This window comes from Trichosurus vulpecula, chromosome 4 (genome assembly GCF_011100635.1).
Source record: "Trichosurus vulpecula isolate mTriVul1 chromosome 4, mTriVul1.pri, whole genome shotgun sequence".
NCBI classification, from domain to species: domain Eukaryota; kingdom Metazoa; phylum Chordata; class Mammalia; order Diprotodontia; family Phalangeridae; genus Trichosurus; species Trichosurus vulpecula.
Window position 1 is genome coordinate 395755595 of NC_050576.1, and position 18071 is coordinate 395773665.

Genomic DNA, 18071 nt, shown 5'->3' on the forward strand with positions numbered 1-18071 from the left:
CCAACTCTGCTGATAGTTTTCCTAATATTGAACCAGCCCTGCATTCCTGGAATAAATCCTACCTGGTCCTAGTGTATGATCCTTCTGATATATTGCTCTGATATGCTTGCTAGTATTTTGTTTAAAATGTACATATCAGTATTAGGGAAATTGTTCTATAGTTTTCTTTCAGTGTTTTTGCTCTTTCTGGTTTAAATATCAGTACCCAATTTGTGTTATAAAGGGATTTTGTAGAACTTCTTCTTTGCCTAGTTTCCAAATAATTTATATGGTATTGGCATTAGTTCTTCTTTAAATGTTTGATAAAATTCACCTATGAATCCATCTGTCCCTTAGAATTTTTTCTTGGAGAGTTCACTGAGGCTTCTTCAGTTTCTTTTTCTGACATGGTGTTATTTAAGTACTCTATCTCCATTTTTGTTAATCTGTGTAATTTATATTTTTGTACATATTCATCCATTTTACTTAGAATGTCAGAGATATTGGCATATAATTGGGCAAAAGAGCTCCTGACAATTACTTTAATTTTCCCTTCTTTGGTGGTTTCATGGGGATTTTGGTTTTCTTGTTTCCTCATTTTAACCAAATTAATGAATAGTTTCTCTTTTTGTTGATTGACTCCATGAATTCTCATGCTGGATCATTTCCTTCCTCCTCTCTGTCTACTGGTTTTCCTGCTTTCCTCCAAGTCTCAGCTGAAGTCGTATCTTCTGTAAGAATCTTTTCCAAAGCCAATCTTACTGCCTCTTTCTGCTTATTATCTCTAATTTTTCTGAACATATCTCGTTTGTATATAGCCATTTTGTGTAGTCTCCTTTGGTAGACCTTCCCCTCCATGAGAGCAGAGACCACTTTTCCCCCTTTCTTTTTTCTCTTTTGTAGTTAGCACAGTGTTTAAAACATAGAAAATGATTAAGAAATGCCATTTGACAAACTGAAGATATGTGTGTATACATATATTTGTGTATATGCACACGCCATGTGTAAACATATTGATGTGCTTGTGTGAATGTATAGACACATAATTATCTCCTCTAAGTTTACTTGACTGCAAACTCCATTAGTCAGAAATTGATTTATTTTGTATTTTATCCCCATTATTTCAGATGGTGCTTGGCATGTATTAGTAGGTGCTTAATAAAAGCTTACTAATTGATTGATTGCTGAGACATTACAGTGTAGGTAGATAGGACAGGACAGTAAAAGACTTTCATGCTTTGATGTATATGTGTCCATGAGGTTTAATGGAAGAAAAGTCCAATGACAATTTCAGGTGATTTTCTTTCCTTTTCCACCTCAGATCTTGGTGCGAAAAGCTAAAGTGGTTCCTGCCATCTTCTTTTTATAATCTTCATCAAATTTCTCACTCTGGGAAACAGTGAAATGGTTCTTCCAGTCCCCTGGCATTCCTGAAACAAAGCAAAATGCCAGTGTTGAGCTAACGAGGTAGAATTTTCAAAAATGCCGCATATTCCTATAGCCTCTGAATGAATGGATGAGAACATAAAGTTTACTTTTCTAGAAGAAAATACCAGAGGAATTCAGAGGAATATGATTGACCTGAATGTATGAGTTCCAACAGTAGCATAAATTTTTTTTCCTTTTCTTTTTTTTTATTAAATTTATTTATTTATTTTTAGTTTACCACACACGGTTCCACATAATTTTGAGTTCCAGATTTTCTCCCCTCCCTCCCCCCTCCCTCCGCAAGACAGCATGAAATCTCATATAACTATCACGTATAAGTTCGCATTGAATTAATTTATACACTAGTCAAGTTGTGGAGAAGAATTATGACCAATGGAATGAATCATGAGAAAGAAGAAACAGAACCAGAAAAAAAAACCAACCCAAAAACAAAAACAAAAGAGAAGCAAAAAAGGTGAGCATGTAGTGCGCCTCAATCTGTATTCAAACTTCACAGTTCTTTCTCAGGATGAAGATAGTGTTCTCCATTGTGAGACCCCTGGAGTTGTCCTTGCACCTTAGGTTGCCGAGAAGAGCGAAGTATGTCAGGGTTGGTCCTCACAGAATCCATATATCTGTGGCTGTGCACAACGTTCTCCTGGCTCTGCTCCACTCACTCAGCATTATGTTGTGTAGGTTTTTCCAGGTTGTTACGAAGTCTGCATCATCCCCATTTCTTATGGCACAATAGTATTCCATCACCTTCATATACCACAGCATGTTCAGCCATTCCCCAATTGATGGGCATCCCTTTGATTTCCAATTCTTGGCTACCAGAAAAAGAGCCACTAGAAATATCCTTGAACATATGGGTCCTTTTCCTGCTTGTGTGATTTCTTTGGGATACAACCCTAGAAGTGGTATTGCTGGGTCAAAGGGTATGAACATTTTTATAGCCCTTTGGGCATAGTTCCAAATTGCTCTCCAAAATGGCTGGATCAGCTCACAACTCCACCAGCAATGTAACAATGTTCCAATTTTCCCACATCCTTTCCAGCATTTATCGTTTTCCTGTTTTGTTATTTTAGCCAATCTGACAGGAGAGATGTGGTATCTAAGAGCTGTTTTGATTTGCATTTCTCTAATCAGTAGTGATCCAGAGCATTTTTTCATATGCTTATAGATATAACTTTAATTTCTTCCTCTGAAAAGCAGGATACATTTTTATAGCATTTTTCAGTCCACAAAATGTATTCCATTTATCTCATCATACTTCATGATCCTATGATTTAGGTGAGTAAGGCAAAATTATCCCCACTTAAGATGTTAGTAAACTGAGAACCCACTATTGATTAGGGCAATGGCTGATCTCCTGACTTAATTCTACTGTCTCTTCTGCAGTGTTATCTCCATGATATGCCACATAAGACACATAAGACAATTCTGAAACAAATCAGAATTAGTATGTACTAAGGTTTGCCTCCTCATAGAACATAAAACTTAGAACATGTACCTCACTCACCTTTTCTCATGAATGGGGAAATGGACTGGTCCATCACAGCTCTAGGAAAGGTGGTATAGTTTGCCATGGGATTTTCCTTCATGATATCAAAAGAGGTGTGATAGATGATCTTATTGAGAATTTCCTCTGACAAGTCCTTCTCTAGGAACTTTAAAATCTTCTGGATTTCCTGCTTTGGGTTCTAGGTGAGGAGAAGCCAAGTAAAAACAAAAAATAGGTAGGACCTTATATAAGTTCATAGCATCCTGCCATATGTGTAAATAAGGTCATAGGATCGTAGACCTAGAGCCATTATGAACCTCATCTTATCCAATTGCTTTATTTTATCAATAAGGAAATTAAGGCAAAATGAGGCTAAATGACATCCACAAGGTGACACAGATAGCAGATGTGAGTAGAGTAACCAGTAAGCAATTATTGTGTGCTTATGAACCTGATAATCTTCTTTAGGTTCTACTTCTGGTTCTGTCATCTTTCTTTACGAGGCCAAAGAAACCTCCACACGCTGGCACCTCACACACTCTGCAGAATTTCTCACACTAGGAGTATACTCGATTCCTTTGGCCCTTTCTTCTAATTGGCTTATTCCTCCCTGAATATGACCTGAATTTTAAGGAATTATTCAGGCAGCCACATCTTCCTTCCCCTCTTGGTTCTACATTTGACTTTCCACAATTTCTCTAACTTGTTCCCTTCCTTTTCAGCTTCTTTTTATGTCTTGTTTTCTCCTACTGTAATTAAAATTCCTTGAGGGTAGGGACAGTGTTTTTTTAGTTCTATTTGTATTCATAGTACTTAGCATAATGCCGGGCATAATAAGCATAATAAGCATGCAGAATAAATGTTTGTTGCCTTGATGATGATATAAAGGTTAAAAACATGATGTATACACAATATATATATCATATATATGTATATAACACACATATATACACATACATGTGTATGGTACACCACCATGTGCTTTGTTTTATTCATATATGTATATGTATGTGTATATATATGTATGTATATATGTGTGTATATATGTGTACACATACAGGAGTAGTTAGGTGACAGAGTAGATAGAGTAGTGGGCCAGGAAGACTCATCTTTCTGAGTTCAAATCTGGCTGCAGACATTTACTTGATGTATGACCCTAGGTAAGTCAGTTTCCTCATCTATAAAATGAGCTGGAGAGGTAATAGAGAACCACTTTAGTATCTTTGCCAAGAAAACCCAAAATGGGGTCAAGAGGAGTTGGATACAACTGAAATGACTGAACAACAACAGTATACACGCATACATACATTTCAGTGTGGGAGTTATTCTCAGATGGAAGGCAATAGCAGTGTCATGGATGAAATCTTTATCTGAACAGTGTCTTTATATTTCATGCAAACTTAGTTTTTTTCCTCTTGCCAATTGCCTTATAGCAGAAATATCCTTTATATGTTCTCTCCCCAACCCTTATCCTTCTGCCCCCAATTAGATCATGAACTTCTTGAGAGGAGGGTGTTTTGATTCTTCTCTTTGTAACTCCAGTACTTAGAACAGTGCCTGTCACTAGTAAATTCTCAGTGATTGTTTTTTCATCTAATAGTCCTCTGCTTTACAGAGAGAATGATCTCTTCCAGATCTCCCCAATTACCTTATTTTAGGAGTCGAAGAAGAAGAGGTCAAGAGACTCTCCCAATACCATTTTTGTTACTCAGGTGGCATTCCTCTCCTCCCTCTTGTCACTAAGGGCATAGTATCCTCAATCCTTGTCATGGTCTTTTATGTGTGTGTGGGTCGTAGGGCCAGCTGGACTCACTCAGCCCAATTGGGACAACCCTCATCCTGCCTTTACTTCTTTATCCTTGCTTTACTTCTATATTATTACAAAAGGTTCAAGTGTGTCTCTATTAGATTTATTGCTTGATTTTTGTTTTAAATAGATGCTATTTATAAAATTAAAAAAAGGTTTTTCTATGCCTATACTTTGTAGGGTTTGATCAAAAAAGAATTGTTATTTGTCAAAGGCTTTTTCTGCATCTTATTGAGATGATCATTTGGATTTGGATGCTTTTTTTTTGGAAGGGGGGGAAGGTAGGACAGTTGGGGTTAAGTGACTTGCCCAAGGTCACACATCTAGTAAGTATATCAAGTGTTTGAAGCTGGATTTGAGCTCAGGTCCTCCTGACTCCAGGGCTGGTGCTCTACTCACTGTGCCACCTAGCTGCCCCTTGCTTTATTTTTTAATATGATTAATTGTGTTCTTTGTTTTCTAATGTTAGACCATTTTTGAATCCTTAGTATAAAATTGACTTGGGTAAAGTAAAAGATTTCTTGGATAAATCACTGTAACATTTGATGGGATTGTTTAAAAATTTTGAATCATGGTATTGAATTATAGTTTCATTTTTGTCTTTTACCTTTATAAAAATTTAGGTATTAGGACTATATTGGTCTCATAAAAGGTTTCTGGTAGGGTGCTTTTGCTATCAATTTTTGAGAATAATTTTTGAAAAGTAGGTACTATTTTTTAAAAGTTTGAAAAAAATTCTTTTTAAAATCCATCGGGACAAGGAGTCCCTTTTAGTCACTTTACACCTGGATCTATTTCCTTTTTTGAAATTACATTAATTAAAAAGTATATCTGGTCTTATGATAATTTGTATGTACTATATTTTAAAGTATTTTATTTGTTTTATTTTCTTAGTTTTGTTAGCTTATAACTGTGCACCATATGTCCTGTATGATCTTTTATTTTTCCTGGTTTTTCTGTGAACCTACCTTGCTCATCGCTATTTCATTGATTTAATTTTTTTGTTCTCTTCTTTTCAGTCAGATGAGCTGAGTGTTTGTCAATTGTATTGGTCTTTTCAAAGAAACAAGTTTTATTTTTTCAAATTGTTTCTATTATTTTTCTTTGTTTATAATTTATCTATTTCTACTCCAATTTTTTCATATCTCCTCTTCACAGATACATGTTCGAATAAATATGCTAAATTAGACACATTTTTCAACCCGCCAATGTGTGTTTTTGTTTAATTTAAGTGTACATATCTGTCATAGAACATTTGTTTTTGTTTTCTCATGGAGGATGAATGTCATATGGAGAGACAAGATGTGCTTATTATTTAAAAAAATTAAAAATGAAATAAGATGCAAAAGTTATCATATCTTAATTTTGAGGTGGTTTTTTTATATGTTCACATTGAACTGCTCCACCAAAGTCAAGAGATATGGACTCACTGAGGGATTTCACCTCATTTACAAATGAGGGAATTCCCTTTAGTGCCTACATTCGGGCTTTTGACTGGAGGAGAACTCTCTCATTATCCAGAATGATGGAAATTAAATGTAGCCCTTTGCATTGTGAAGGCACAGCTGCCTAACATTGAGATCAGTTATGTTTCTTTTCTAAAAGAATTTTTTGCTGTCCTCTAGAACAAAATGTGATATAAAGCAAGGCAGATTAGAACTACTGGCAATCTTACTTTTGTATTTTGTTTCCAGAAGGATGGTGGTAACAACTGGACAGGGAGATGTGTCTTCAGTGTTCTTGGAGAAGGCATTTTCATAGCAAGGTCCAGACCTGGAAAAGAGTGCAGGGTCATTCAAATTTTTCCTACTTTGGTCAGCCATGTAACTTTTGTGTTACTGTCTCATGGAAGTCTGAAATTGGATGTTCCAAGTTTTAGTGAGTAGATAGAGATCATTCTTGGCTGTCTCTGCCCTCCATTCGGAAAAGAAAATAATAGGTAATGTTTGTGTAGTTCATGAAGATTTACCAAGCACTTTACATAAATTGCTTCTTTTGTTCTGAGGTTGATTTACCAGCAATGCCAGCACCTGCTTTAGTAGTGCATATGATATGAACCAGCAGAGAATTCTCTGCTCCCTAATGTAAGTGTAGATTCATAGGACAGAAAGTAGTTTGTGGAACCAGGGAAATGTGTGAGCTCTGTGACAATTTACAGGGTATTTGACAATGGCTTGACTGTTGATTGTGTTTCTTCAGTATTACCTTGGGCAATAGAGAGAGGACAATGGAAGAGAAGAGGTCACTGCCCTTAGAGGGAGGAGGATATTGTGAGAGATCTCAATAGTTCTGAATCTATAGGATGGGTCTATTTCTTTATCCCCTGTCTTTCTGTGTTTTAAAGGTATTTAGAAATACTTGTGAGTTCATGTGTCTTGAATTTAATACTATTTTTTCTCATTTATTTAATATTTTTAGTTTTGAACATTGATTTCCACAACATCTTGAGTTACAAATTTTCTCTCCATTTCTACCCTCCCCCCACCCCAAGATGGCATATATTCTGATTGCTCCTTTCCCCAGTCTGTTCTCCCTTCTATCACCTCACTCCACCTCCCCTCACCATGGCCTCCCTCCTTCCTTTCTTGTAGGGCCAAATAGATTTCTATAACCCATGGCCTGTATATCTTATTTACCAGTTGCATGTAAACACAATTTTTAAACATTTGATTTTAGAACTTTGAGCTCCAAATTCTCTATCTACTTCCCTCCCCACTCACCCTCCTTGAGAAAGCAAGCAATTCAACATAGGCCATATGTGTATCATTATGCAAAACACTTCCATAATAGTAATGTTGTGAAAGACTAACTATCTTTCCCTCCATCTTATCCTGTCCCACTTCATTCAGTTTTCTCCCTTGACTCTGTCCCTTTTCGAAAGTGCTGGCTTTTGATTACCTCCTCCCTCTATCTGCCCTTCCTTCTATCGTCCCCCCATTTTTATCTCCTTCCTCCTTCTTTCCTGTGGGGTAAGATGCCCAATTGAGTGTGTATGTTATTCCCTCCTCAGGTCAAATCCAATGAGAGCAAGATTCACTCATTCCCCCTCACCTGCCCCTCTTCCCTTCCTACAGAACTGCTTTTTATTGCCACTTTTATGTAAGATAACTTACCCTATTCCACCTTTCCCTTTGTCCCTCTCTCAATACATTCCTCTCTCATCCCTTAATTTGATCATATTTTTAAAATATCATCCCTTCATATTCAACTCACCCTGTGCCCTCTGTCTATATACATAATATATATATGTACATATATATGTGTATATATATATATGTGTATGTATGTAGGCATATATGTATGTATGTATATTCCCTTCAGCTACCCTAATACTGAGGTCTCATGAATTATACATGTCATCTTTCCATGAAGGAATGTAAACAAAACAGTTCCACTTTAGTAAGTCCCTTATTACTTCTCTTTCTTGTTTACCTTTTCATCCTTCTCTTGATTCTTGCATCTGAAAATTAAATTTTCTATTCAGCTCTGGTCTTTTCATTGAGAAAATTTTATTGAAAATCCATATTTTGCCTTGGAGCATGTAACTCAGTTTTGCTGGGTAGGTGATTCTTGGTTTTAATCCTAGCTTTATTGACCTCTGGAATATCATATTTCAAGCCCTTTGATCCCTTAATGTAGAAGCTGATAGATCTTGTTTATCCTGATTGTGTTTCCACAATACTCAAATTGTTTCTTTCTGGCTGCTTGCAGTATTTTCTCCTTGTCCTGTGAGCTCTGGAATTTTGCAACAATGTTCCCAGGAGACTTCTCTTTGGGATCTTTTTCAGGAGGTAATCTGTGGATTCTTTCAATTTCTATTTTGCCCTGTGGCTCTAGAATATCAGGCCAGTTCTCCTTGATAATTCTTGAAGGATGATATCTATGCTTTTTTTTGATCATGGCTTTCAGGAAGTGCAATAATTTCGAAATGATCTCTCCTGGATCATTTTTTCCAGGTCAGTGGTTTTTCCAATGAGATATTTCACATTGTCTTCCATTTTTTCATTCCTTTGGTTCTGTTTTATAGTATCTTGATTTCTCATAAAGTCACTAACTTCCACTTGCTCCAATCTAATTTTTAAGAGGGTATTTTCTGCAGTGGTCTTTTGGACCTCCTTTTCCATTTGGCTAATTTTGCTTTCTAAGGCATTCTTCTCCTCATTGGCTTTTTGGAGCTCTTTTGCCATTTGAGTTAGTCTATTTTTTCAGGTGTTATTTTCTGCAGTATTTTTTTGGGTCTCCTTTAGCAAGCCATTGACTCGTTTTTCATGGTTTTCTCACATCACTCTCATTTCTCTTCCCAGTTTTTCCTCTACTTCTCTAACTGGCTTTTCCAAATCCTTTTTGAGCTCTTCCATGGCTTGAAACCAGTTCATGGTTTTCTTGGAGGCTTTTGCCGTAGGCTCTTTGACTTTGTTGACTTCTTCTGCCTGTATGTTTTGGTCTTCTTTTTCACCAAAGAAAGATTCTAAAGTCTGAGTCTGCATCTGAGTCTGTTTTCGCTCCCTGGCCATGTTCCCAGCCAACTACTTGACCCTCGAGTTTTTTTTTTTTTGTAGGGGTATGACTGCTTGTAGAGTATAGAGTACTTTGTCCCAAGCTTGAGGGGCTGTGTTGTTGTTTTCAGAGCTTTTTCTACACAGCAAGCTCTGCCACATCAGTGGTCCTCCTCCCCCAAGAACTGCCAACCCAGACTGTGACTCAGATCTGAGCAGGCTCTGCACTCCTGCTCTGATCCGCCAGTTAAATTCCTCCCACCATGGGGGCCTGGGGTCAGAAGCAACTGCAGCCGTAGTTCTGTAGCTGCATCACCTCCACTGTCCCCAGGGCAGTGGCCGAACCACAAACTCCTTTCACTCTGTCCCTGCAGTTTTTTCCCACTAACCTTTTCTGTTTCCTTTGGTGTTTGTAGGTAGAGAAGTCTGGTAACTTCCACAGCTCACTGATTCAGGGAGCTAGGGCCTGTTCCACCTGGCTCCCAGTCTGGTTGGTCTGGGTGTAGCCCAAGCTGGGCTCTGCTCCACTCTGCTCCCAGCACAGTGTGATACACCTTACCCAGTGATCATCCAGTCTGTCCTGGGCTGGACCCCTGCTTCCCTTTGCTATTTCATGGGTTCTGCAGGTCTAGAATTTGTTCAGAGCCATTTTTATAGGTGTTTGGAAGGTCCTGGGGATGAGCTTTAGGCACGTCCATGCTTTCTAGTTGCCATCTTGGCTCCACCTAATTCTCCCTTTTAAGACATTCTTCTCTTCATTGGCTTTTTGAAGCTCTTTTGCCGTTTGCATTAGTATATTTTTAAGGTGCTATTCTCTCCAGTATTTTTTTGGGGTCTCCTTTAGCAAGTTGTTGACTTTTTTCATGATTTTCTTGCATCACTCTCATTTTTCCTCCCAATTTTTCCTCTACTTCTCTTACTTGATTTTCCAAATCCTTTTTGAGCTCTTTCATGTCCTGAGACCAATTCATATTTTTCTTGGAGGCTTTTGATGTAGGATCTTTGACTTTGTTGACTTCTGGCTGCATGTTTTTATCACCAAAGAAAGATTCCATAGTCTGAGTCCTTTTATGCTACTTGCTCATCTTCCCAGCCAATTACTTGCCTTTTGAACTTTTGGTCAGGGTATGACTGCTTCCAGAGTGGAGAGGGCTCTGTCCCAAGCTTCAGGGTTTTTGTGCTGCTATTTTCAGAGCTGCTGCTACTGCTGCTATTTCTGCTGTTGCTGCCACCGCTGCTGCTGCTGCTGCCACCACCCCTGCCTCTGCTGTCACTGCTGCAGCCACATCCTGTGCCCCAGGGCTGTAGCCAGACCTAACACTTCTCTCACCCACATCCAACAGTTTTCCCACTGACCTGCTCCATTGTTTTTGGTGTTTGTGGGTTGAGAAGTCTGGACACTGCCACAACTCTGTGATTCTGGGTATCGAGGCCTGTTCAACCTGGTCTGCCTCAGCCTGGTCTGTCCTGACATGGCCCATGCTGCTCTCTGCTCCCAGCTTGGTGTGATAGGTCCTTCCCAGTGGCCATCCAGGCCCTCCTTGGCTCGAGACTTGTTTCCCTCTGTTATTTCGTGGGTTCTGTAGCTCTAGAATTTGTTTAGAGTCACTTTTCACTGGTGTTTGGAGGGATTTGGGGGAGAGCTTAAGCGAGTCCCTGTTTTCAAGCTGCCATTTTGGCTCCCCTGAATTTAATACTATTAACTAAAATTAGCTTTAATTATAAATGAAGATAGATCCAAACCTCCTTGTACAATAGATCTAACAAATCTAGGCATGGCTTCCAAGAAAAGTCAGTTATTCAATGGTAGTGGTGAGTAGCTGATTTAGGTCTTTTGGCTAGTCCATGTATGTTTTCATCCTAATCAGGAAAACTTTTTTTTTAAGTTAAAATCTCATGTTCATCATATGAGACTTGTAGGCATCTTGCTATGCAGTAAGAATTTAGCTATCATTTCTAACATTTCCTCCTTTTAATAAGTGGACATTTCCCATCTCTATCTCTTTGTGTATACACACACACACATACACATAGCATAAACATACATTTGTCTGTATGTATACTCATATCTATACATGTATATTCATAATTAATATATCCTACATATGTCTGTTTATACATATTGTTTTTGTGGCTTTTGTTTGCAAACATTTCCCATGTCCTTCTGTTCCCAGCCTCTCCATCTTTGTGCATTATTATTCACTTTATGGAATGTCTTCTCCACCTGTTCCTAACTATGTCCTGCCTACTCTTCAAGTCCAAGCTCCAGTCTTACTTCTTCCTGGGTACCTTCCCTGATTTCCCAAACTCAGGGATTTGTCCCATCTTCAGACTCTTACAGCAGTTTTATAAGAATTGCATAGATCTCTTGTGGAAAATTTATGGGAGTACATGGACAAATAGCTCATAGAATAAACAGGCATGGCTGAATTATGATCTGAATTGTTGGAAGAAACTGCCAAATCAATTATTTTAGCTTGAGGGTTATATCTTATCTTCCAAAATAGATTTCAAGCCCTCAAAGATAGGGGCTATATCTTTTGCTTCTTTAAAAGTTCAGTGCATAACAGAATAGCTAGAGCAAACTAGTGCCCAGTACATTTTTTTGTGATGATCATGTACATGTTTGCTTTTCAGATTATTGACTAAATTAAAATCTCAGGTCCTTGGTTTGTACACAAAACCTGTACATAAGTAAATTTTTGCTCAGCACAGAGGAGGAGAATTCTCTAGGTGTGAGAATATATTCTGGAGTGGCCCTCAAGGTTTGCTTTTGGTAGGGAGACTCTATAATTTATGTGGTCCAGGTCTTCAATTCTCATGAGTGAAAATGCACTGAATTTGGGACAGTAGCCTTTCTTTGGTTTTAAACCTGTGAAGAGTCAGTTTAACCTCTCTGTGCCTCACTATCCCTATTTCTGAAATGGAGAGAAGAGCTTTTCTATCTGCCCGGCATACTGAATAGACAGGGAGCCTGAGAGCCAAGAAGACCATGGTTCAAGTCCTGTCTATGACACCTAATAACTGTATGACACATTGAAATCCTCAATGATTTAGGTTAGTAAAATTTACAGGGAAAGTGCCACTCTTTGTTGCTAGAATGAGGGTCAGGAAAATCCCCTCCTTGTCTTTTGGAAAGAGTTCTCCTCAGGTAGAACCTAATGGGTTCAGAACCCTAACTCTAAGTCAATCCAATTGCAATTAAAAAAAAACTTACCGGGTAAGAGGGGTAAATCTGGTTTCCACTCAATAAAAGGGTGCTTATCATAGGTGCTAGCTCGCTGGCACTTCTTTTCATCTCCATCATTTTGGATCATGTCTACAATCTCCTGCATCCAGGTTGTGCCTGAAAGAGTTGTTGTGGTCATTCTTTAGTTTATCTATTTAAAGCATAATCTAACCTGCTGTAATCCATTCATTCATTTAACAAATATACAGTGAATGTCTACTATTTGTAAAGCATTGTGAGAGATGTATGAAATTCAAAGATTTGCTCAGTTTGTTCAGTAACATTTATTTAGAGCTCATTATGTGCTGAACACTGTGGTAGGCTCCTGTGTGCATGAAATATTTAGATATGGTAATCATAACTTCTGAGAAGGATAAGACACAATGAAACATAAGAAATATTCAATTGTCCTGAAAAGTGCTTTAGAAAGTTATAAATAAACTATTGAGTGAGGTCTGAAAGGGAAAGTGATAAGCAGCTTAGGGGAGAAGGAGAGTATGAATGCAGATCATAGAATACTTCATGGCAATATTGGAATTGGGTAAGAATAGTAAATGGGTAAGAATAGTAAATGAGGTGAGGAAGAGTATTCTAATTATGGGAATTCAACAGCTATGGGGAATAAATAATATGAGTAAAGTCACAGAATCAGAATGGTAGTTGACATATTTAGGGAAAAGATGGTAGAGTAGTTGAGTTGCAGCATTGACTGTTGGGAGGGAGACATGAGTTAGGCATTTATAGTGCTCAAAGAGGTTGCATTCTTTTACAGTAGATTGAACCCACACATGAATATCTAATTAAAAAACTAAGGGATTAGAAGGAATATTTTGGAGTAGTTAGAGAACTTGTGTTGGAAACTGAAAGACCTGAGTTAGAATGGTATTTCTGACACAAACAGCATGTGGTTATGGGCAAGGTTCATTGCCCTGGGCAAGTCTCAGAGGAGTTGATTATCTGCATGAAAGAACAAGATTTACACACTGTGAGCCCCCTAAACAGATGAAATCATAGGTTTCAATCATAAATAATACGTAAGTACAAGAGGAGACATTTATAAAGTGAATTGTTTGGACTGAATGATCTTAAAGTCTCTAACAACTCTCTCTATGATACTTACAGTGGGACAATCAAAGAACTGGTATTCTTGAGACAGAGATCATGGAATCATGGATTTAGCATGCAAAGGACATCTGATCCAGCCTGTCTTTTTACAAATGAAATTACTGAGGCCCAAAGCAGTTAAATGACTTGCCCAAAGTCTTAAAGATCTTATGGGCTATAATCATGGCAAGCTTCATGGGGGTGGTTAGCTTTTCATGTGGGTTTTTGAAAGATGTATAAGCTTTCCAAAAGTGAAGTTTAGGAGGTATGTTGTTTAGAAACCTTAGTGGGCAGGAAGCAGTAATAACAAGATGACTTTTGGGGAAATGGTGAGTAGTCCAGGTTGATTAGAAATCAGTGACTTGACTTCATAAAAAGAGGAAGGGAAAAAACCTTTATATAGTGCCTACTCTGTGCCAGGCATTGGGTTAAGCATTTTATTTTTTTAAACAAATACTACCTGTAATTGCATACAAGTATATGTTTTAGGGAGTAGTGGAATATAAAATGACAAAAGAAAATGTTATCATTTTGGGTATTAGTTAGACTTATGGAGGGCCTCAAGCTAGATTCCTGAATTCCCCTAAATGAGCTAAAACAGAGTTCTCTGGCCAATGCAAAACAGATTTTGAGTTTGCAAGTTAATTTGTTTTTCAAATAGGTTAAGAGAATATCTAAATTTCGGAAAGTTTTGACTTAGTTTGGTCTTAAATATGGACTAGCAAAACCTGAATAAAGTTGGTAAGATGCTAGAGAAAGAGAATTTTAACTTCCAAGAAGTTATAAGAAGGAACAGAAAAGCAAGAAGAAAAGGGCTAATGGGCACCCTTCATGTAGAATTCCTTCTTGGTTTTCTGATTTCACACAAAACCTTATTCTGAGCTTCTGGGTACAAAATCCATTACAAATGTGGCTTTTCCTAGACCTACTGTTAGACTCCTATGAGCCTACAACCATCATGAGGGTGGGAGGCAGTGAAGTCATGCCAGAATTAGGCCTAAGGGATTGTCCCTGTGGTTCCAGTGAGTGCCTGTTGGTTCCTATGGAATCTTGTTCTAATTTGTTTTCTGATCTGTTTCCTAGAATAACTTAATGCTGTTTTAAATCCACTGAAATCCATTTTAAAACCTGTTCAACTCATAGAGAAAACTACTTTATCTCTTTGTTTAAAAGCATCCTTCATAAGAAAGTGTATTTTGACTAGAGAAAGTGTAATTGCTTATGATTTATCTCCCATCCACCACACACTTTCCTCTTCCTTTCTATCTGGATTTCAGTTACAGCCATCTGACTTCCAAAGTCATGGCTTTATCATTTTCTTGGGAGCAGCCATCCAAAATGTAGGCATAGCATGAAAGGGTCAATTTGCCAAATAGCATTTGGGATACTGGCTTCCCTACCCAAATACTTAAAGTTATTTCCAGTTTCGCAGTTTCTGTCTTCCTCATTTACTTGATGATGGCTATGGCCTAGAGAGAAAACTGTGAAGTTTCTTGTTAGTTTCTTAAGTCTATTCTATCCTACATCTGAGCCCTATTGGTCATACTTTTATGTGTCCTTTTGTGGTAGTATATCATTAAGCCAGAATTCATGACTTCAAAGATAACCATGAATATGCCTGAATGGTCCAGAGTTGCAGGATATAAGGAATTCTCCAAGTAGAAGGCAGAGGAGTTAAAGCATTTATTGAAACTCAAAAGTAGCAGACCCATGGACCAGTGTCCCCAATTAGACATCCTGGCAAGAACCTTCCAAAACCAGTATGCCCATCTCACAATAGTGACTAGGAGGCCACAGAAAAACATTATGGCAACAAGCCAAGCCATACTGGTGCTTCCCCCCACCCAATGCCAGGTCCCTCCAGCAAGAAGACCACTCACTGGCCTCAAACCCCTGCTCAGCACTCTCCAGTCTCCACGAGGGTCAGTTCTGCTCTTTTTTAGCACCTGTTGCTGTCGCCGCTGCTTCTGTTGCTATCTCCAAGCTGTGTTCCAGCTAGCTGACTGTTTCCTCTCTCCTTCAGCTCTTAACGTCTCTCACCAACTGCCTCACCAACTGCCTCTTAGCTCTGCTCCAACCGTTCAGCAAGCTCCTCCCACCACAGGCTTCATGTTATCAAGTGGACCAGAACTCAGGCACCTACCCTTGCCTCCAGTCCTAGCCACTCTCCCCAGGACTCTGAGAGTCCTGCTCCTGAAGCGCACTCAAACGGGCGGGGGAAGATCTTCCCCTTCACTGATTGCCTGTATAGGTAGCTATCCAAACAATAGCAGGTTATAGTTTGCAATAACAAGCTGGTTCATTGTGCAAAGGTGAGGGGCTAAGGCAGAGAAAAAGAAATACAAGCCTCTAGTGTCAAGACTTTGAGTCAAAGAGGAAAGATTTTGATGCAAGTAAAAAAAGATGCCTCCAGACTATTTTGTCTTGTTCTTAATTCAAATTTTGCTATTTTCATGGGGGAGATTTTCCACATAATATACTCCTATATCAGAGAGCAGCTCTGGGGTCTCTTAATTGTAATAGCATCTGACATTTCTGTCATCATTTAGATTCTGTAAAGTTCTGTCTATCTATCTATCTATCTATCTATCTATCTATCTATCTATCTATCTATGATAGCCATGGAGTATGGGATATAGAGATGACCTCAGCACCAGAAAGACCTGGGTTGAAGTCATGCATGTCTTGCACACATATGGGTTATGTGAACATGGATAAATCACTTAGGATTTCTGTTTTCCAGACACCTCTCTAAAGTTATAAGTTTCAGAGCAGTTGGTGACTTGCATTGATAGAGGGAATTTCTGCATCTGAGAGGTCTCTATAGCAATGAAATCAAAGGTTCAGTGTTTATCCTCATCCATTTACATCTATTATCTCATTATATCCTCACAAGAAGCCTGTGAGATAGTTACTGTCTGCAATTTATAGAGGAGAAAACAGGTGCTGAAGGAGGTTGCAAAGGATCCCATAGTGTGTCTGGGGCGAGTTTAATACTTACCTTCCTAATTTCCATTTCATAGAGCCCCTCTGTGCCTTTAAAATTCCACTCACCACCATCTTATGCTAGAAGCCCTTTCTGATCCCCTCCTTAAGTCTTCCCTTCCAAACTTGAAAGACCAAATGCTCTAGTGTAAGCACAACAGTATCCAGCCTTCCACAGAGGGGAAACCCTTTCTAATCTCTCCCAAATGTTACTTATTAGGAGAAAAGTTATGTATGATAGTATCAATGCTGCCCTGATGCTGGCTATCATTATTTTATCTTATTTCATTCTAGACATTATAGTGCAACTACCTTAACACTAGAGCAAAGAATTTCTGTTCATTCTACAGCCTAACCTAGACAAAACTACAGAGAAGTCCTACTGCCTTCTACTACCTGATTTCAGCCTTCACCCCCATCTCCTAAAGAATATATTATGCTGCTCTCTGGTTATCAAGATCTTCCAACATAGGCTTCAATATTTTCCCAAGTTTCATTATGTAATGTTCCATTTTGCAATATTATTTCTCCTGTATCTTCAACAATTCTCTGTATCTCATCAACAAATTTCTCATTCCCTTAATTAAGAAGAGTTCAACCAGTTGTTATAAGGAAAGCAAAGCAAGTATGTGGGATTGGGATTAATGATCGCTGATAGGTCTCTATTTGCCTTCTTGCCCAGGGCTAGCTCTAGAATGAACAAGAAAATCAATTAGAAGTCCACTCCCTCCATACCTATTTTAATAAAGCTAGATTTATCCTTATTACCAGTGACTTCCTTACACTTACCTGCTTTGACGTAACTTGCAATGAGTAGATCATTAGGCTTGGCTTGGAAGTTCCAAATTGGGTCCCAATTATCACTTATTGTCTTGATCATAAGAACTCCATTGATTTCGATGACTTCCACTTCTTGTACAAACTCTTCATTTAGTTGGGCATTTTTCTTCTTCTCTAAGGACATTGTGTGACAGCAGCTTGCCAGTTCCTTAACAGAAATGTGCACGTTGGTCATTTTCCATAGTCAGTTTTAATGCATTTCTAACTGTTTCTGGATGACATAGGACATTTCTTTTAACCAAGTGTATTGGCAATCAAAATGGGCTCTTAGCACTTAATTCAACCAAGTGCCCTTGAAGAGTTTGGCCTTTATTTCCTTGATTAAATTAGGAATCCTTGATGACCTCCTTGCCTCAAGGGAAAGCCTAGTTTACATGGGTTTGTGTGACATGTTTGTGACATCAGAGGCTTTTAGACTACGTGGGTTTAAGTCCCGTTTTTGTGGTAATTTTCGGTCATGTGGATGAGTCACGTGTAACTCACCCTTGACCCTGAAAAAGATATAAAACCAGGGGTTGGCTTTCATTTTCCAGAGCTCTGACCCACAGCTGTAATGGCACATGTGACTCTGGGCCAGCCGTTGTTATGAGCTCTCCAGCTGAACTCAGATGTTGGTAACTATGAATGGTATCCGGTCTGTCAATATTTGTAATTTGTTTGTATTTGCTCTGACGTTCAGGGTGCTGGCTTTTTCCCCTG

General features: G+C 38.5%; 1 protein-coding gene across 1 annotated transcript in view; it reads right to left on the reverse strand.

Moving 5' to 3' along the window:
* The window catches only part of LOC118846535 (sulfotransferase 1C1-like), a 315085-nt gene extending 297589 nt beyond the window's left edge, over window positions 1–17496 (reverse strand). Inside the window, exons 1-3 of the mRNA XM_036755199.1 lie at window positions 17322–17496; window positions 12432–12560; window positions 6394–6491 (exon numbers count right to left, since the gene is read on the reverse strand). Of these exons, the coding sequence (XP_036611094.1) occupies window positions 6394–6491; window positions 12432–12560; window positions 17322–17496 (402 nt within the window). The remainder of the gene's footprint in view (window positions 1–6393; window positions 6492–12431; window positions 12561–17321) is intronic.
* Between the last annotated feature and the right edge of the window lie 575 nt (window positions 17497–18071).